Source organism: Harpia harpyja, chromosome 9, assembly GCF_026419915.1.
Source record: "Harpia harpyja isolate bHarHar1 chromosome 9, bHarHar1 primary haplotype, whole genome shotgun sequence".
Classification (NCBI taxonomy): domain Eukaryota; kingdom Metazoa; phylum Chordata; class Aves; order Accipitriformes; family Accipitridae; genus Harpia; species Harpia harpyja.
This window is the reverse complement of record NC_068948.1, coordinates 34,714,942-34,735,438: the sequence shown is the minus strand read 5'-3', so window position 1 is coordinate 34,735,438 and position 20,497 is coordinate 34,714,942. Positions and strand designations below refer to the sequence as shown.

The following is a 20,497-nucleotide window of genomic DNA, read 5'->3' as shown; positions in this document are numbered from 1 at the left end:
GGATACCTGGATATGAAATAAATAAGTACTATGTTGGTTCTTCCTGCCCTCAAAGGCCATGGAAAAGCTGGGAGAGGAATTACCTAGATTGACAACCAGGGCTTCATAGCTGGGTAGAACAAGATCAAGCAGGAAGAGGAAAATTTCAAGTGAAGAAATGGTGAAACTGCCGACTAGTGAAATCTTGAAAGGTAAAACTGCCTCTGCAGGAAGCATGAGTTTTGTGCCCTCTGATATTTCAACTTTCCCTAGGCATACGTGACAGAGCAGGTTTTATACATCACAGCATTGACTGTCTGAGACCACAGCCTCCCAACCACGGGGAGCTGGGCTGAAATCCACGGGCAAGGGAGGGACACACCAAAAACATTCCCTCTGGATAGGAAAGGGGCATTAGGCATCAAGTGAATGGATAAGGAAGAGGAAGGAAACTCTGGATACATCAGCATGACAGTTTGAGCATTTTATTACGATATATACATTTTGTCTTCTTAAATTACTCTCTATGAGTTGAACAGAAAGGGATTATTGTGGAGGGAATATACAAAAATAAAAGGATATCGCGAACTACTGCATCACCACATATACAACAGTAAAGTACTTTACAAGCACTTAGAGAATCAGACTTACTTACAAAAATAAAAATATGACACATCCTTATGCATTTCCACCAGTTGTATGTTCTCTTCTTTCTCTAACCTTCAAACACCTTCCAACCCCATCTTCAGGTCACAATTCACATGGTAGGACACTCTGCTCATTTTGATGGCCATCACAGTATCTGAAAAAGAATTAGTGCCTCCCAAGACTTACAAAATACAATGATTATAGGAGAGCTTTAGGGGACATGTTCAGAACAGATCAATTTGTGAGTGATGGGGTGATACTCAGGGAGCAGAGTTTATCTGGCAGTAGAAACATGAATATCCCACAACAAGATCCATCATTCCCTATAAAGTGTTCCCCCATCTCCAGAGAGGCACAGCTCTGTGGATGAGTGCTTGATACACACAGTCCCCCACAAGCCTGGGGACGCTTATGCTGACAGACTTCAGTGGACTGAATGACCGTGACAGAGGATGGATCTGATTTTGTTTCAGCTCTAAAGAAGGCAAGGATGCCCCTCCCTACAGGAAAAAAAGCAGGTTAAAACTACAATGGCTAAATATCCTAGCTCACAGTGTTCACACACAGAACCATTCGCCTCTAGATCAGATTCACCCAGCCTTTAGTTTTCAGTTTGCTCTACAAAGTCTTCTGCTCATTAGCCTTCTAGTGACCTTTCCCATTTTTTTTAAGACACACTCAACATAAATAGTAAATAGCATTCACTTCTCTGACCAGCAGCTCACTCAAACACTGCTATCAACACCCAAACCTCATTTCGTCATTTCCAGAAAGTAGGCACCCAGGGTGCGAATCTCTCTGTATTTCACATTGAGAAAAGTAGAGCTGGCTTAGATAAAAAAAAAAAAAAAAAAAGAAAAAGAAAAAAATAAAGACAAAAGAAGCAGTAAACTGTTTTGGTCAAAGCTGTTCTCTGCGGTTTGTGCAAAGTATTCTGCAGATTCTGGAAGTTCAACGTTTACTTCGGGTTCCCTCTTTTTGGCCCCAAATGCAAAGACAGCAATGCAGGCAGACCAGACACAAGCATGCTCTGTTGCATTCAGGGACAAAACAATCACAGGAATGAAGGGGATGAAAGGCAAACCCTGCACCTTTGAGATAGTGACTTTCCACATTGAAAAAAATAACCTTCCCCCCCAAAAAACAGATGCCTTCTGGGAAAGTTTCTGATCAAAAATAACTATTGATGGAAAATAATTTCTAAAGGCAGAGTCTGACTTTACCCATCAGGCTTACAGGACTGTGGGCAACATGCACATTAGGATCTTGGGGAGAAATTGTGTAGCTACAGACCCAGCTGCTCAAGGAAACTCACCTTTCTAAGAAGCATGCATTTCCATGGTCTAAATTTATCATTTGTATCTTTGAGAAAGTATACATGAACAAAGATCTGTTGGTTGAGATTAATAATGCTCCATTTAAAAGAAAAATGCCTCTCTAGTGGGACTAACCGTTCCTTTTAGATGTACAAACATACTACAGGTACGGCACTTCTTGACTGCTCAGAGCAATTCTTAATTGGCAACACACACAAAAAATTCAGTTTCTGGTGTTTAAGCAAAACAAAAAATGTCATCACTTTTCCCAGTCATGAGCAAGATGAACTTCGGCTCTTCTACCACCATCTAACCCAGCCACAGGGATAGAAGCAATAGGCACAGAGGGTGGGTGGACAGGGTGGGATCTGTGCCCAGCCAAGGGTGAAGATCTGACCCTCTGTGATTTTCTTGTTTTCAGGAAAAACAAAGTCTCTTTCCAGTGCCAGCTTTCACTGAGAAGAAAAGCAGCTTGTGATGGGCCCATGGGAGACACCATATAAAAAGGTATTTTTCAACCACTTCTACAGATCTTAGGCACTTGGCAATGCCACAGTTTGGATGTGGTCCAGGGTGGTAGCCCACCATGGCCTGTCCATGGCTACACAGCTCAAAGTGTGCTCTGCAGCCTAGAAACCTGAGCTGCTCTCTGTCTTTTTTTTCCTGACATGGCAAAACCAGAAAAGCTGCTTAAGCTCAAAGGGGCAGGAGCATGTTAGGTCACTTCTAGTCTATTTGCAGAGAAAACAAAGCACGAAGCTTTGAAGAGGCCTGGCCTGGATGTGTGGGGACCCTGCAGTGCCAAGGATGCAGCCCTCCATTGCACCCTCCTGGGGGTCACATCCACCTCTGAGACTTTGCCTTAGCAGCCCCTGTCCCTGCATGGTGAAAGACCAGGCTGCGGTTCAGGTCTCTCCACTGGATTAGTATTTGCACACAAGTGTTTTGGCCTTCTTTGAATTCTCTTTTTCTGTTGCGGCCAATGTTTAGGAAGCAGAACTAACAGTGGACAAAGTGGGCAGAAGCCTGCAGGTGGCTATGATAAAAGAGATTTTCTGGGGAAAACCTGTCCGGCTCAAAGACCAGCGTGATCAAAAACTGCAGCTTTGTGCTTGCAGCAGGGGGATAATCCAACTGTTAACAGGAGAAAAACCTGATGTATGGTCAGACTAGGGAGTCTCTGGCATCCCTTCAGCTTGGAGGTCAGCCTGTCTCCATGCTTGCTCAGTGGAGGTGCCTGCAACCTAATCTGTCATCATGCAGGGATCTCCTGGGTATGAGTATTGGCCCTGCTTTTGAACCTGGATTACACTGTTGCTCAGCTTGGATACCTGCCCTCTTTGCTAGAGACTCTCACAGGTGCACAGAAAGAGCCCTCCAGAGCCTTCACGATGTGCCCAGGACAGCAGATGAATATTTCCACTGGTCACAAGGCTCACCAGCACTTGGCGAAACAGGATAGACCTCAAGATGAGCTAGCAAGTAAGTGCATCACTAACTTGCATTGCGCCTGGGACCACATTCATCCTAGCTTCAACTGCCCTGCTGCCTAAGCTAGCTCCACAGCACTCACGTTTGCTGGAGCTCTGGGGAGAAGGGTTGCTTCAGGTACAATAATCCCTTTGGAGGCAGATGTTGCTTTTCCAGGCTTTGATGCTGACAGTCAGTGACAGCAAAATCTGACCAATAACAAATATAATCCTTGTTTCTGTGTTGCTGAAAAGAATTCAACAGTAGGTGGAAGCCTTGGAAATCCTTTGAGAGATTTCTCCCTACCAAGTCCTAACTCCCGAACAGAGAGGCAGAGTTCATCACTGCCATAGCACGCATCTTTCAGTACTAATGATGCTTCAGCTGTCAGGATTTAAGTTTGTATATAAAGACCTTATATTTACTTCTGGTGGGAAAATTGTGCTTCATTTTAAATACGAGAACTCTGTTTCATAAAGGTCACAGTTCTGGTCACATTTACCAATTGCCTTTTGAAACTGATGGAAAAAGTATCTCTGTAAGTCTTTTAATTTTTTTTTTTTAAGTTTTTCAGATATATTTTCTTTAATCTCTGTGGGTTTGGGCGTCAACTCTTTCTGGGCAATCAGCTACATCTTGTTGACATTGTTAACAGGTTTTCTGACTTGGCTGCTCAGTTGTGTTCTGAAATAATCAGACTCGCAGCAAGTCAGGAACAAAATGGAAAGTTTAGAAGAGGGAAAGCTGGAAATTAATTTCTGGAGCTGTGCGGTTATTTTCTAAGTCTGGACTCTCCTAAGCGGCATGCAAAAATTCTTGGTAAGATTTTTGGAGACAATTCCATGCTATTTTCAAAGGTTATCTATTTGTGGGAATCCAGGTTCTTGCAGATTTTCAGTGAGCTACCAAAGTGAAGAGATACCAGGAGATGTGATTCCTGAGTGGGGAATGGTTTACCTTACGATGGCTGTAGTGACTCCTGTTCTCTCAGTGTTTCTTGATCCTTTTGCAGAGACAGCTCAGCTGTTTGTGAAGTACCTGTTGAATTGCTACAGCCTGGCTGATTAAGGAAAACCTGGACGGATTTGGGCTCTTCAATACTTCAAGCTCTACACTGAGAAAGTTTGGCTGTTCCTCCAGTCAGCGAAGCTGTCCATGCCACAGGTATGGAAACTACTGAGAGGGTGAGCAACCTTGCTTACGAGTTAACCCTGCATGGGCTTCTTTGAAGCTAGATAGAATCTTCCTGTACTACACTCCTCTCTGCAATACAGCCATACCCTGAAACTCAGAAGGGCTGCAAGTGCGTAAAGATCCCTGTAAATTGGGTGTTTGAGGCAACAAACAGCACACTTGGACTGACAGAACTTGTGAAAAAGGGCACTGGGCTCCTAAATCACTTGGACAGTTTTAGAAAATAGCCCTTCAGCTATTCAGTTTCCTCAATCTCCCCTGCATACTCTTGGCTGGGCTCACAGAAGAGGTGGCCATACGTTGGGGTAGGCCTGTCTCCCATCTCCTGGTTGTGCTGTGCCTTGCTATGGTATATAAACATCTAGCTGCTAGCAAGAGCAGTGCATGCCTGTTTTCTTTGTTTTTTTCTCGGTGACAGTCCCCACTCCTCCCAGTAAGTTAGGCCTGAGGTTACTGCAGTGGTGTAATATTGCAGCTATCTCCCAGATGAGCTATTGGAGCAAGCTGTGATGTATTGATACAAATAAGCACCTCCTCTGCAATTAAACTCTAAGAGACCTGGCTTGGTGTATGCTGGGCAGACTGGACACTGACTCTGCAGTTGGTCTTCCCTTTGCAGAGATCAAAATAGCTCTGAAGGTTACAGTGAGTCTCACCTATATGTGCTAGACGAGACCTACAGAGCTCAGGAGGCAGCATTCTGCTATGGGTGATAGGGTCCTTAGTCATCTTGATTTCATCTAGACACAAGTCAAAAATAGATATGCTTGGAAAAAAAAAAAAATAAAATCCAGATCATGAATGTCAGGAACGTCACGAAATACAAGCCAGCCTCTCACTGATCAAAACCATCCCATGCCCTGCAAGCCTCCTCCCAGGCAGTTCAGCCTCACCCAAGACAACGTGTTCTCCAGCCATTAATATTCAGTCACCATCAATGAAGGCCCAGCCAGAGACCCAGTAAAGGCCACAGCCTCCTTGAGGTCACAAGGTTGCCAGTGGCAGATCAGAGGGTCTCGCTGTAGATGACGCACGGGCTGGTTTCCTCGCAGAGTTCCAGCTGCACACTGGAAGCAAACCAACGCTTGGCACAACCCAAGCTGTAGTTGAGGGTGGTCCGGTAAATGTTCTTGGCACGCTTAGGAAAAATGATGGTCGTGCTCTGAAACCTCAGTGGCTTCTGGCGAGGCTCAAAGATCAGCTGGGACTTGTAGTTCCGCCAGGTGCAATTGGGAGCAGCAATGACTGTCTCGCTGTAGGTGGTGACAGTGGGGATAGGGCCATAGAAGATGTCATCCCGATAATGCTTCTCGGAGTCGTACTTCACCTCAGAATTGCACCTACAGAGGACAGCAAGGTATCAGTAACACAGCCCAGGCAGCAAAGGAGAGAAGATAGGCAGGACTCTTCTGTAACCCTTTGGAGCTGGCAACATTTATGACCTCTTACTGCACAGACACCAGGGCAGCTGCCAACCCTACAACCCAAAGCGGAGGGCCAAGAGGACTCCTTCCTGCTGGTGAATCTTGGTGGAATCCCACCTTGCTGTGAATCCATCTCAGCATTTCTGCTGTGCATGTGCACAGAAGACCAAGCCTGCCTGGTCATGCTAGGAGAGAAAAGACCTTGTTGCACCAGCTCCAAGCAACCCGCTTCCTCCTCTGGTTTCCTCCATGGGCCCCACTGGGGCCTCAGCTCAGCCCTGAGAGCTACACTGGAGGCAAACACCCTATTAGCAAAGGCCATCAAGAGGTGGTGACACCCCTCACCTGTGGTAGCTCAGAGACTGAGGAATGGACATTCATCCACGGACTGTGCAGGAAAAGCTTGAAATCCCAGAAAAATTCTTGATCCAGCCTTTTCCTGAGCATTTTTAACAAGCACAGCCACGCAGCATCAACTTGAAATGCTGAAGGTCCCTGAGGAACAAAGGTCCCCTGATCATTGACTCACGGCAGGTCTCACCACACTCCCTGCTGCTAGTGCTAGGCTTGGAGGGTGTCACTGCCCCAGTGACCAGGCTGAATAGATGCTGCTGGTGGGCCATGGGCATGGGATGTCACGTTGGGGTCAGGAGGAACCTACTCATGCCTGCTGCTGCTTTCACAGGCCCTGTCGTCCATGCAAGCTCTGGCTTGGCACAAAAATAATGCCATAAATAAGGTTTTCATAGACAGCAGAAGCATGGTGTAATGGACACTTGTTGAGCTGTCAAGGCTGTATGTTTGGTTTTTTATCTTTATATTGCCTTGCCATCAGAACACAAAGATGTCCAAACTAGCTAAAATCAGAGTGCCGGGAGATGAGGGGTGAGGTTGCTTGTTGGGGCCTCCCGAAAATCCAAGCAATGGTCAAATAGCAGGTAAAACAAAGAGATGCTGTGGGCTATGGCTGTCCAATATCCAAGCCATTGGTCTCAAAGGAAGTGGCCATGTTAACAGCCGTCAGATGAAGAATCCACAAAACGTGGGATGTCACTGCCCTGCCTGTTTTCTGCAGGCATCCAGAAGGGATGTATGGATGCCAGGCCACGTAAAGGGCTTTTCCTAGAACCCCTGGCCATGGGGAGCAGCAGGACTTTCACTTGTTTCCCCGCTCCTCAAATGCTCCTCCGGCAATCAGCAGCCAAGGAATGTGCAGCTCCACGTAAAAAAGATTAAAAGCTGGGTGTGTGCTTGTCATTACCTCCACCCGGAGGGGGGTTGACTGATTGTGCTCTGCATGTAATCTGAGCTGCTGTAATGTATTTTGCACAGCTAGGGTGTAAGCAAGTCATTCTGCACACATAAAACAAGACTCCGATGTAATCACCATAAAAACATGCCCGCCAGCAGTTCCTCAGCAAGCAGAGATTTACTGGGGTACATTTCCAGAAAGACATTTGCATAGGTTGAGGGGGGTGGGAATTGGGTTTACAGTCCTCCCACTGTCCCTGCCCCAAGCTGTGTGTGACTGCTCCATGCTGTTTGCACAGTACATTCCAGACCAGCAAAAGAGTGAAAGAAGAGCAGAGACATACGTTTATCCACAGGCCACAGCACCAGCCCCACAGGAGGTCAGAACACCTCCATCACTGGCTTGAGGGACCATCTCCTCATGAGGAGGAGATCATTCTGTCTCTGGGCTAGTCTAATGTTGGTTCTTTGCTGCAAGGGCTAACAAAACCAGGTGCCAATTATAGGGTGTTGCTTCTTCTGAGGATACACGTCAGCAGGGAACAAGATAAAGACCATCAGGGTACTTAGTGGGGGCCACCAAGCCTACAGATGGTAATGGTTTTCTCTCATAGCCTTGGATTTGAGCTGGCCTTGGAAGGAAAGCCACCTTCTCTTACAACCTCCCTCCAGTTCTTGCCTCCTCCCCTCCGCTTCTGCTGCTGTCAGTGCCTTTTTAATTCAGGCATTACCCTCCCACCTGTCCCTCCCTTCCCATCAAAATAACCATGACTCCCATTTGTAAACACATTTTAATTTTTTGCAAAGGGAAAAGCACCAGGAAAAAGACAGAAATCCCCACCTACCCACCCTATCCCATCTGTACCTGATTTCCTGCATGGGCTCAGGGCTGACCTCAATGCTTTCTCCAAAAAACACAGGGTACATTCGAGGCCTCATCTCCGGCATGGACGGGTTCAGAAGCAGGTAAGGCATCTGCAGGAAAGAAAAGCACAGCAAGTGTTGGGACACAAGAGATGAGGCTGGCACGGTTCATTATGTGCTGTGGCTGGGAGTTGAGCAGCCAGCAGCAGCATGTTCAGCACTGGCAGGAGGAGACACCATCTCCTCAGAGATGAACTCTATCTCCTCAGAGTCCCGTGGGAGACACTGCAGGTGACAGGCTCCTTGGCAATGAGAACAGGTGACTGTGGCAGCATCAGGACCAACTTTGTTTCATGCAAGCTAAGCTCACCTTGCTTGCACTCTCAGCATCATTCAGCTCGCCCTTGCAGTCCCCGTCTTTTCCAGGTTTGTAGCAGGGCCCCAGGTTAGCGGAGCGTTGATCACACTGAGGAAGGCACTCTTTGCTCAAAGGGGAGGACCATTGTCGAGTTGCCAAAAAACAGCCCTAAGGTGGTCAGCAGAGAACAGGACCCCATCCTCGCACAGACAAGCCTCGTACACGCCTTGTATTTAAGATGCCTTGACCTTCTGATCTGCCACCTGTGGCTGTTATCAATTTACAGGCTCACTTCCAGCTCCCAGGGCTGATGCGACACAGCAGGCTGCCCTCCACCCACCAATACCACCCTCTCCACCTCCCTCCGCCCAGCACATCACCCAGGCAAGCGACTCTGCCCGGATCTCTGGCACTCCATGCTGCAGTATCTGTTGAAATTTAGCCCTTCCTTTCCTTCTTCCTTTCTTGTTTCTCACAGGAATTGCAATTGTTTGGGGGGTTTCTTTAGCCCTGATGTTGCCTTCACTGTTATGAATTAACAAATCTTACAAAGACTCAAAGTACACCAGCACGGAGAAGTGCTCTTAGTCTGATGTAACACAGAGGTAAGGCCTAAGTCTGCTGACTTAAAAGATGTAAGTCTACTTAAGTGAGATGTGTATACGTATTTTTATATATATGTATACCTCTCTCTATGCTGCAAATAATGTATCCCTTTCAACAATCCAGCAGGCGAAGTGATAGACTTGCTGTCGCTGAAGTCTCTGTGCCAAAAACGGCTGTCATGCTCCAAGGGACATTCTAGTTAACCATGCACAACTGAGTATGGGGTGAGACACTGGGGCACCTTGTGGCCTCTGCAATGCAGGAAAACAGTTTCAAGCCAGAACTTTTTAATGAATGGAGCTGCTCCAATTCATGACACCAAAAACTGGATTTTTAAGACTAATTACACCCTGAAGTTACTTACTCTGACAAATTGTCACAGTCCAGCCTAGGCTACTCTGCCCACCACAAAAATGAGAAATCCCACTTCTCTTTACTGGAGTGCTCTTAAACATCAGTTCCCACATATAGGGGTCCTGTGTCTGGTGTCTGGACCAAGCCCAGCAGCTAATTAAGCCTAATCCTGACCTCCTGGAAAAATGTCATTGCAGGTTTTGGTCTCTGCCACCACTTTTCTGTTGGCAGCAATTTATGACATACAGGGACACAGCATCTCTTTAAAGGAGATGGCTGGCTGCCTGTGTGCAGGGTTGAAAGGTCTCTAGATGGCTGAAAAGCTCATGGAGTTTTTCCACTTTCCACCATGCATAGGCCATATGTGCTAGAATCACAGCCATATTTTATCACTGTAAGTCAGTAAGATCATCTCAGGACTCACAGAATCCACTGATGTAGCTGAGGATACAGCTCTTGTATTGGCTTGCTCTTCCCATGCCACTCCGATCCACCTTCCCCAGCATCTTCTGGTTGGGTGGTACAGGAGGGAACAGCAGAGCTGTGACCCAGCTCCTACTGGCAGCACTGTGTAAGAGGTACTGCAGCTTGTGCCCTACCCTGTACAACATGCAGGTCCCTAAATGCTCGCCAGGTTATCCCTCAAGTTGGTGTTAACTGGCAAAGCTCTGCTGAGTCCACTCAACAGCATCAGCTCCTACTACCTGAGGTCTGGTTTTCTCTAGCGGCTTGGGCTTTCTGCTTTAGGCTAAGGCAAAAAACGTCATTGCTTCATCTGAATTCGCCAAGCCCTAAAATTCTGTGTCCCAAAGCCACAAAACTGTTTACTCTTTCCATACTGAAATATCCCTGCACTTTACTACTGTGTTAAACTGTAAAGTAAAATGGCCAATCCCTCTTTTTGATTGAGTATTTCTGTTCCATTGCCAAAAAAGGACAGTACTTGCATAGGTATGGGGAGGAAAAAAAGAAAAAAAAAAGGTATGTTCACCCTCACTACCAAACACTGGCCAAAAGGCAAAGTTCATTCCTGGATTGCTTTCAACACTCTTGACAGGGGAGGGCAAGGGCAGCCTCTCTGGTCGTAAATAAACCTCTTTGCTTCTGAAATGTGAATTGTTTAGATCAGACAAGCCTTAGTTCACAAGGGTGCAGATCTCCAGCTTTTAACAGTCTGCACATGGCCAAAGCTCTTTCTAAAGACATCTCGTACACAAGGAGAGGTTCATTTGGGTGCAGGAGTCAAACACCATGTGCACCATGGGCTCTGCGAACAGCAGGTAAGTTGGCCATTTGGGGGTTCACCTGCAAAGAGATGCAGATTGCTTTAACTGGTGAAGGAAGAAAGGCTGGGGATACATGTCCCTCCTTCAGGACACGGTTCTCTTTCTCTTTATACTCCTGTGGCCATACCTGACATTGGCAAAACTCCAGCTGAGAACTTGTCCTCTTTTTACACTGTGCCCACTTAAGGAGAGGTCTTGTCCAAAAGGCCCCAAACTGGTCTCATCCCAAACCTTGCAGATGAGGTGAGAAAATTATCATCTCTGATCCTTCCTTTGAAAAGCTCAGCTCAGCAAAAGGTGTATCCAACTTCCCACTGAATCTGCACAAGGCAGAAAGGTGGGCCTTGTCCTGTATCATGAAGAGCAGACCTAAAGGTATGAATACCTCTTACTGAAAAATAATTGAATGTCCTATTTTTACCATGAACCATGACTCTCAGCACAAAACAATGCTGACTTATAAGCAGTTTGGGCTTTTATATGCCATCCTGAAGACAACACTGCTGACCAGTGCTGACCAGGGTGCAGGTTTGCAACAGGCTCTGAAGGGAAAGCCCCTGCCCTTGAACTACCACTGCCTCTTCCAGCATCACCCAGACGGTTTTCAGAGGACATCCACCCAAGTCCATGCCCAGCCCCACCCTCCTTCGTGTGATCCTACAGCCTAAGAAAGTGCATCTGGAGTGCTCTGCACACGCTGCGCTCTTCATGCACTGCCTTTGGGGGGCCTTTGCAATGCTCACCTCAGCTGGGGAGGGGCAATAGTTCTCTTTGAGTGTAATCAGCAAGTTGGTGGTTTGCTGTTTCCCGTAACAGGTAAAATAAGTCACAACCACCAAAGACAGTTTCACACTCTGGTACCAATTGCCCAAAAAGTGGAGAGGCAGAACAGAACTGGGAAAGCTCTTCTGTCCCAGCTTCTAAACGACAGATGTTTTCAGGCCATGCTGCCAAAACTGACCGCAAACTTAGATAACCAGAAAAAAGGTTGGGAAGCACTGATCTGAGCTGCACAGGCACCCCAATATTGTCTTACTGTGAGTTTAGCCTATGGGAGTATCATCTGGCCAGGGACAACTGAAGATTGGGTAAAATGGAACTGTTGTGAATTAAGCTGCTTTTCAGATGCAGACTAGCTTGTTAAAATGCCAAATAACAAATTCGGATGGATGGTAACTATGAGCTTCTTTGCTAGATTAATGCAGGAGAAATCCAGATCTCTTAACAGGCATCTGTAAAGTGCAGTTTTAAAGAAGCCATTTCAGTGCTTCCAGGCAAACAAACCTTCACGCTTCTTGCTAACATATGCTGACACTAAGTATGCTCTGAATATCCCCAGAGACGAAGATGCAGGAGGCAAGGTCCTTCCTGTGGCTTAGCAGGAATGTTGCTGGGGCATCTGGTCCCCAGCATTTGTACAGGAACGGGCTTCACAGCCCACTGTGTGCCGGGGGTGCCGCTCAGTCAAAGCATGACCCCAGAGGCAAACATTGTCTGTTGAAATCACAAGTCCCACAGCAGGGAACAGGAAACAAGAACATGCTGCAGAAACAATACCAGTGTGCATGGAGAAACAGAGGCTCTGTCATGCATGACTGAAATCAATCAGAGTCAAAAAGTTGCCACTGAATTTGGTGAGAGCAGGATTCAGTCTTCTGCAGGTTAGTTCTGGACCAAGTGGTGATAAGACTATTTCCATTGTGGGTTATAGTTTACCTTGCTCTGGGCAGGGAAGGGTGACAAAAGGCATTTCGTAATGCATTTCACATGCTGTAAATGAGCATCAACTTCAGACCTGCAGGCTTGGCTTGATTAATTTAGAAAGCTGGAACAATTATGAACATCAGCAAGCCAAAGTCAGCAACTTCCACCACCCATCAGAGACCATTACAGATTTGCGCTTATCTACCACCATGAGTTGCTGCAGGTCAGAAACCTTGAAGTCACCTGGAAGTCCGCAAATGGAAGATGTAAATAACTTACAAAGCAGGGTCCAAAAATAGAGATCACCTGTAAGACCCTGCAGTCTGCTCACCAAACAAGCAAATGAATTGCTTGCACCGAGTGAAAGGGTCACTAAACAGTAAGCACAGGTTTTACACAGCAGCAACTGAAAGGCACTTCAGACGAAATTTTGTTTCACCTCCAGAGATGTTCTGAAATGTCTGCTTCTGCATCTTACCTGGAGTTGGGAAGCAAGGAACAGAGGATATGAGCTTTCCAAAAGATTTGTCTTTGGGGCTGAAATGTTATATGCTTGGCACGTGTCAAAAGCCGGCTTTTGGCAAGAGTTTGACACCAGCTCCTTCCAATCTGTTTTAAGGTAAAAACAAACCAAAAATGTTCTGCCTGTCAGAAAAATACTGACTCAATTCTTTTGCCTTCTGCACAGGAATGGTTGAAAGAAGAGGAACACTGGACTGCTGAGCTCCCTTGAGAAAATTATGATCCTTGGCTCATTTCTAGCAACCACTCAGCGATCTCCGGTCACTTGACAAATAAGGTGAGTTTCTTTATTGCCCTGCACCACAGATGGGCTGGCAGAGAGCAGAGCTTGTTGCATACTGGGGGTCACTGATGGTGAAGAGGAGAAACCCACATGTCTTTAGACGACGCTGTCCACAAGTGATCCACAGTCGAGGTCTGTCTATCCAAAGAACAAACCCTAGGGTTGTTGTGCTGGAAGGTTACAGCTGGGACTTGATTAATCTGTTCCCAGTAATTGGAGCTGTGCTGCTACTTATCAGATGCAGCTCTGCAAAAGCCACCACAACCCTGTAATCTTTATGCAGGGAGAGGAGGAGTCTGGTAGTCCAGGAAGGTTGAGGAGGCGAACGGGAAGATACTGGAGAGATCAAACAGTGAGCCCCATGCGTACATGTTATGGCCTCAAAACAGAGCCAAGGTTAAAATTAAGCAGTAAATGTGCTATCATTTTTATTTCCTTTCCAGTACATAATTTGTTTCAACCAGCAAAGAGTTACAGTATTATTAAAAAGTTGAAGTGCTTTCTTGTTTGGCTGCATTTTTCCTTCTGTCTTAACTCTGATGCCTTTCAGGCATGTAATGGCCTGGGCAGCTAAACTCTGCTTTTTTCAAGTAGCACATAGATAAACACAGATAAAATTGGTTGCTGAACGGAATTCAATCTACAGCTTACTAACAGTACTTCCTTTATGGTGGCATAAGTATTATGGGGGGCTCTTGCTTTAGGACAGACACACAATCTTCAGCTCCATGTCATTGCTTTGTACCTGCCACGAGTGCCATCTCAGTGACTGGTTCCTGGGGGTATTTAGATGGCAGAGTTCTGAACAACAGCAAAAATAGTGTAGTGGGCAGAATAATGCTATTTTACCCCTAATAATTATGTAGAGTCAGTGGGGTCTGTTAAGATACTTTTCATTTGGGGTAACTTAGAAGAATGGAAGCAGAGTTATCAAAGAGTAAACAAAGATGAGGAAAAAAAGTGCCATGAAACTGGCCTGAAATATACTGACTATTCTTTAGCTTCCAAATCCCAGGCAGCAAAGCAACAAAAAGGGAAGTAAATTAACGTGGCTTGAAATAAATAAACCCCCCAAAACACCTTTCCCCAGAGACCACGAAGGACCAGAACTGACCGACTCCTCTTGCTATGGTCATTACGTGGAAGGCACTAAGATGCAGCATTAGATCTCTAGGGACTGTAAGGGGAAACGGCTTTCCAAACATCAGGGCTACAAACAGGATACAGCTTCCCAAATTCCCAGCTCCTAACTCAGCTAGGGCATAAGCAAATCTGTCACCACATTTTCCCACTATGGTAACATGTCAGGTCCATGAAAATGTCACTTTACTCAGCTGTTATTTACAGCTATAATGAAAGATCTGGCTGAGTTATTTGACACACATCTACATTCTCCGGTCTAGCTGATAAGCAGTTATTTGTTTAACAGCCCATTTATTTTCCCAATATCTTCGCGTATTGCACGTTACGAGTAATTTATATTAGAGCCGGATGAGATTATATTTGGAGGTGATAACAGTAAATGCAGACCTCAGGTAGAAAGCAGGGCTTTATTATTTCAAAGAATTACATCCTTCCTGCCTCTCCCTCTTCTATTTTAAGTGGGAAATGTGTGCTGCTTTGCTTATTGTCCACAACGTTACACAGGGACGCAATGGAAATTAAACAGCTAGAAGACACCACCCTAGATACAGACACATTTTTCAGAGTAGATGATGAGACCCCTATAACTGTTTCCCTGATCTGCCCAGAACGGACATCTGCCACGGTTTGCAGATTAGGTGAGGCCCAGAGCCATTCCCCCTCCTTCACTGCTGGCGTTGGACCAAGGAGGAAGAGGAGCAGGTGTGTGTTCGGAACTGGACGGGGCCAAGGCACAGCCAGGTGGGGTTACCCTTTACCAGGCAGCGGACGCAGGCATGAAACTGAAACCACCACCAACCCCTGCCAGGGGAATTCCTGCAGGATCCCGCCCCGTGGGAGCGGTTCAGAAGTGGGTCAGGACTTCAGGCCACCAACGCCAACCCCTGAGGCAAGCCCTGCCGCTGTACCAGATGGGTGCCTCGCTCCCCGCACAAGCCTGGGGCTTTCCCCAGAGCTGCTGGGACCCACGTGGGCTTGGAGAGTCATGTCACTTGCTTCGTGTGAGGGCTGCAAGCTGGCTCATGTTGGGGGTGCTGGGCGTTTCTCTCCCATGTGCTTTCACTGTAGGTGTTGGCAGGTCTGGAAGTTACATATTGCCTGGAAACACTTTGATGGCCATGTTCCCCACTCAGACCCAAAAAGACAGTCCCCCTTCCTGGAGCGCTTTCAGTGTAGGATGAGATGCTGGCTCTCTGGCCCAAGGGCTCTTCAAAATGAAGCATGTCAGGAAGAGGTGTTTTTTTGGTTTTGTTTTTTTTTTTTTAATATCAGCCACAAATCCAACAGGGTTGGCACACATGCTGACCTGGACCCCATTGTTGGGACCATGCCTGTGAAGGCTGTGCCAAGGGGGAAGGTATGCTCCTCCTCTGTACTTGAGATGAAGCTGGAATCTCCTCCCACCACATGAGACTGATTCTGGCATTGCACTGTTGTCCAACACAGCTCCTGAATGTAAGTAGAAATTCCCTACATGGGAGCATTCATATGACAGCTGATCCACTGTCCTACAGAAGTCAGTGCTCAGTGAAGCAGGTTGAATGCACAAATACTTTAAAATAAAAAGGAACTCATTGCAGTGGCAACAGCATTCGGAGGGGACAAGAAGTCTGCTGCTTCAAGAAGGCACAACTGATAGTTCTGCAGATGAACGTGATCCTGATCTGCCCCGATAACCATTAGGAGTTATGCTATTGAATGCAAAGCACTTATTTCAGTACAGCCCAAAAGCAGCTCTTCTAGCCTAAAACTATATCCCAGCACAACAACAACAGGGAGAACTCTAAGCAGATCTGGCTACTTTGATGTCATTTCATTCCCTACCTGCTTCTTTGTGCATATTATTAGAGATTTATTTCACTGTATTTATGTTCATTTTGGCCCAGCATTACATGCAAAGCCTAGAGAATTCAGTAACCCAAGTCCTGAGAATCAATTTAATCACATTTCAGATTTAAAAGGCAGAACTAGGTAAAAGTCACCTTCTATTTTCATTAGGATATTTGCACTTAAGCACAAAACAATTGACAAACTCCCTACATGGACTTTATGTGAAGAAATAAAAGCCAATTTCTCCTGCACTGCAAGTAAAATGCAACAAAAAAAAGTCCCTAAATGGTGTTGAACTTGTGGTATTTATGACTCTGGCCCTAAATTGCCTTTCATATTTTCTTGGATCCCAAAGCTGTAGCCAAATTGGCTGGTTAAATGTGAATAAATGGTGCATTGTCTTTGAAACAAAGTCATGCTTATTAAAGAGAAGACAGTTTACTTTTTCAGAGGCACAGTTAATAACACAAAGCAGAGAGAGCACAGATTTTACACACAAGAAAGTCTTCGATAAGGGCATGCATCTCATTTTAGTCTGTATGAGAAGAGCTGTCCTAGGGCAGAAAAATTCTTCAACATATTTGTGAAGCTGGAGCAAAATAGCTGACTGCAAAAGAACGCAACTGGGTTCAGACCGGTAGTTTTGATAGGTCTGCAGCAAGGAATAGTATGAAATACTTCCCACAGACCTGGAATGTTGTTTTCTTCACCTGACAGCAATTTATTGTAACCGTACATACTAGAATGTTGGCCGTTAGTGACTGAGCTTATATATGGTTTTATAGTATTATAACACAAAGAGTGCAGGCTGCATTCCTGGCTCTGTCACGTTTATAAGCAAAACAAACACTAATATAACAGGCGATTAAAAAAAGCATGCCTTGGTGTGCAAATAGCTGCAATTACTGATTTGCCAATTCTGCATGCTCTGATGAACAGCAGAGTAGTAGAGTTAAACAGAAGCACATTCATGGATTGCATAATTGCTCATAGATCTGCAAGTCCTTGTTAAATGGCAAGATTAAAGCTAATTAGACATTGAAATTTAGAAGTATGAAGCAAGCAATGCTCTCCATATTTTTCCTGCTTTCTTAGTAACAGCTGCAAGTACAGTATTTGCAAGGGTGGAAATAAGAAGTGAAACTCTCTGTACAGTCAAATAGAGGGAAAGTTCCTATTTACTTCATTATTTTGCAGTGTACCAAACAGTCACAGTTAAAGAACACAGTCCTGCACCACTCCAAATAATACAGTCAAATTGTTTTCAGTGTTAGGATCTCTGCAATCTTCTGTATCTACTAAGGGCATGGAAATATGCACAATGTATAAAACCCATACCCAAACAACAGCAGGAGCTCAGGGCTACCCATGCTGTTGCAATGTGATATAAAATTTGGAAATCTATAGTGTGAGTTCCTCTGAAAAGTGTAAAATGTTCATTTATGATCAAAATTAAAAAATAACTGGAAAACTTAATTTTGCCTTATACAGATCACAGGAATAACTTCTTTTCTGTAGGAGTCAAGCACTAAAACTCTCAGTCCTAACAGCCCAAGAGCTGAAACAGGTTTTTTTCATGCTCTTTCATCTTCAATATCTAAGGGCTTTCTTGGGAGGAGTGGTGACCAACTGTCATATTACTGGAACGGAGGCTGTCATATCCCCATTAAAGAGCTTTGCAGACACCTCCACCCCAGCTGTCTTCTGGTCCAGCAAGCCTTCATTCATCTTCCTCCCACATTTTATTTTTCAAATACATAGCAGCAGCCTGATCCTGCCAAATCAGAGGCATGTGGGTAAGTAACTCTTTGTACATAAACAGTCCCATCAAGATGGCACACATGCCCAGACATCTGCAGGTAAGGCTCCATATTTGGAACTGCAGCGTTAGCGGGTTTGAGATTTGATTTTCATAATTAACACCTCACACCCTACCCACTGTAGTCTGGTAAGAAGGAGTCATTGTTCATGGGGAAGGCTTTGGCATGTTCGGGAGTAAAAGGCAGTTTTCAATAATATGCTAAAACAACCTTAGAACTTGAAAAAGTAAATGAGGGTGTTAAGAAGTCATTGCAAAATGTCTCTGCCAGGAAGAAGTTTTGAATTGTCACTAATCCATAGGTAGATAAATTTTTCCCATGGAAATATTTGTGCTGCAGTTTTTATTCTGCATAGAAGCCAATTAACTGTGTTGAATACACCTACAAATGTCTTTTATATATGTTGAAAAAAAAAATTTAAAGATCCCTGGGGGATAACTTTCATCATCCTTTAAAAACCTCCACCACCATAGCTTATGCTCTGAACTTTGTTTTAAAAACAGTTTTTATAGCTAAGGGATAGAAATAAACAAAATAAAGCAGAATAACAGTCATAATAAATCTACCCAAATCCTACTCCACAGTCAACCGCTTCACTGGCACTGCGTCAGGCTAACCGAAATCTACAGCGCTACTGCCAGCTGTCTGAGCTTACAAACCACTACCCCTGCACCACTCGGCCATGCAGCGCACAAACCTTGCACGCAGACTCATGCCACAAAACCCCACTCCTGCAAAGGGCAGCAGCACACAACGTTCCCCAGACCGTGTCTCCATACCAACTCCCCGGACAGACATCTGTACCCTGCCCCGAGTTAACGGACAGTTTTGTCTTTCTTGCAGCCAGGGCTCCAGCAAACGTGGCTCCACGCTCCTGACAAAACAAACGTGGGATGCCAGAACGTAAGGACGGTGGAGAGCGCGACTCCCCTGCCACGGTCCAGACGGACGCAGCTCCAACCTGTATGTACCAGGCAGGACAGTGTCACCGAGAAGCAGTTACACTTTCCTATTCTTAAGGTAGGCAGGGGAGCCTGTTTCAGACCTGGGTTCCACTCCCACACCGTTATTAGAGTTTACCCAGCCAAACTGCCAACACTTCTGCGAGCGGATCAGAAAACCCCCGGCCGGCACTGGGCCAACCCCCTGCCTGGGCACACCAGCGGCAGTGCCACCATGGGGCACAAGCAGCCTGGGAAAGCCCTCGTCCACCAGTACAGGTGGATGGGCACTGAGGAGGGATGCAGCCGGGGTGCCATGGGGTGCCCCAGTCAGTGGGCACAGGCCCCTTCCTCACTGCCCCCCACTCCGGGGCTCAGCCAGACTTTCTCCCCCCCGGGGCCCGGAGAGGACAGAGCCCAGCGCCCAGGGTTTGGCTCTTACCACTTTGCCGTCCTTGGCCTCTCGCCGGTGCCCCGGGGCCGGGGGGTCCGCACCGCCGCTGCCCCCAGCTCGGCCCTCACCGGGCGAGAGGGAGTAGAAAGGGGGGCTGGGGCTGGGGGGCAGCCCCGAGTCCGGGCTGTCCAGCAAGCCTTCCCGGCTCTTCTCCTTCAGGCTCTCGTCCATCCCTTGCAGCTGTAGGTGACCTACCATGTCTGGGGGGCAGCGAGGGGGGCGCAGCGGGAGAAAATGCTCCAGCGCCGCCCGCCGCGGAGGGAGGGAAGGGGAAAGGAGCCCGGGGGCCCCCCCCTGAGTCCCGATCGCCGCCACCAGCCTGCCGGAGGCCGGGCTGAGCCTGCTGCGGGGAGGAGAGCCGGCACCAACCGGACCGGGGCTACCCCGGCCGCCTTCCCTCCACCCGGCCCCCGCGCCCTGCCCGCCCGCCGCCCCCCGCCCGTCAGGCGGCCCCCGGGGAAGGGAAGAAAGGCCCGATCCCCCCGCCCCAGGCCCGCGGGGGATGCGGCCGTTTACGTGCGGCGGAGCCCGGGGCGGCCCCGCCGGCAGGGAGCGCTGGGCGCGGCGGGGGACGGGGCCGGGCGGGCCGCGCTCGTCCACAGGCTGCCGCCGTCCGCCCGCCCGTCCGCCGCCTCCCGGCGGCCCATTTATCCGGAGAGGGTGGGAGGGGAGCCGGGGAGCGCCCTCCCCTTCCCCCGGCCCCCCAGCTCTGCCCCGGCCGCACATTTTCAGGCACTTCGCAGGCGGGGAGCAGATTTGGCGCCGCCCGCCCGCCCTCTCCCGCCCCTCCGGGCGTCGCCCCCCGAGGAGACCCGAGGCAAGCCCCGCACACGGCGGTACCCCCGGCCTTCGGGAAAGGGGCCTCCCCACCCACCCGCCATCACAGAGCTGCGGTTTCCCTCCGCTGATTTCCCTCCCTTCTGTCCGAGTTTTCCCTCAGCTCTGTCAGATTTTTTCCTCAGTTCTGATTTTCATCCCTCTTCCACCCCCACACCTCCCAACGCAGCTTTTCCCCTCAGTGTCAAGGCGAGTGGGCATGAGGGAAGAACT

General features: G+C 47.4%; 1 protein-coding gene across 1 annotated transcript; it reads right to left on the bottom strand.

Moving 5' to 3' along the window:
• Nucleotides 1-448: 448 nt before the first annotated feature.
• Nucleotides 449-20,068, bottom strand: RFLNA (refilin A). Its single transcript, XM_052797574.1, has 3 exons — nt 19,436-20,068; nt 8,148-8,257; nt 449-5,947 (listed from the first exon to the last, which is right to left on the bottom strand). The coding sequence occupies exons 1-3, from the start codon at nt 19,643-19,645 to the stop codon at nt 5,614-5,616; spliced, it is 654 nt and encodes a 217-aa protein (XP_052653534.1). The 5' UTR covers nt 19,646-20,068; the 3' UTR covers nt 449-5,613.
• Nucleotides 20,069-20,497: the final 429 nt, after the last annotated feature.

Bases quoted from the DNA above. Each gene is read 5' to 3' on its own strand.
- RFLNA (XM_052797574.1), bottom strand. From the start codon at position 19,645: ATGGTAGGTCACCTACAGCTGCAAGGGATGGACGAGAGCCTGAAGGAG. The intron at 8,258-19,435 runs GTAAGAGCCAAA...TCTTTCCTGCAG, and splicing joins AGGCCAAGGACGGCAAAGTG to ATGCCTTACCTGCTTCTGAA. The intron at 5,948-8,147 runs GTACAGATGGGA...TGTCCTCTGTAG, and splicing joins GAGCCCATGCAGGAAATCAG to GTGCAATTCTGAGGTGAAGT.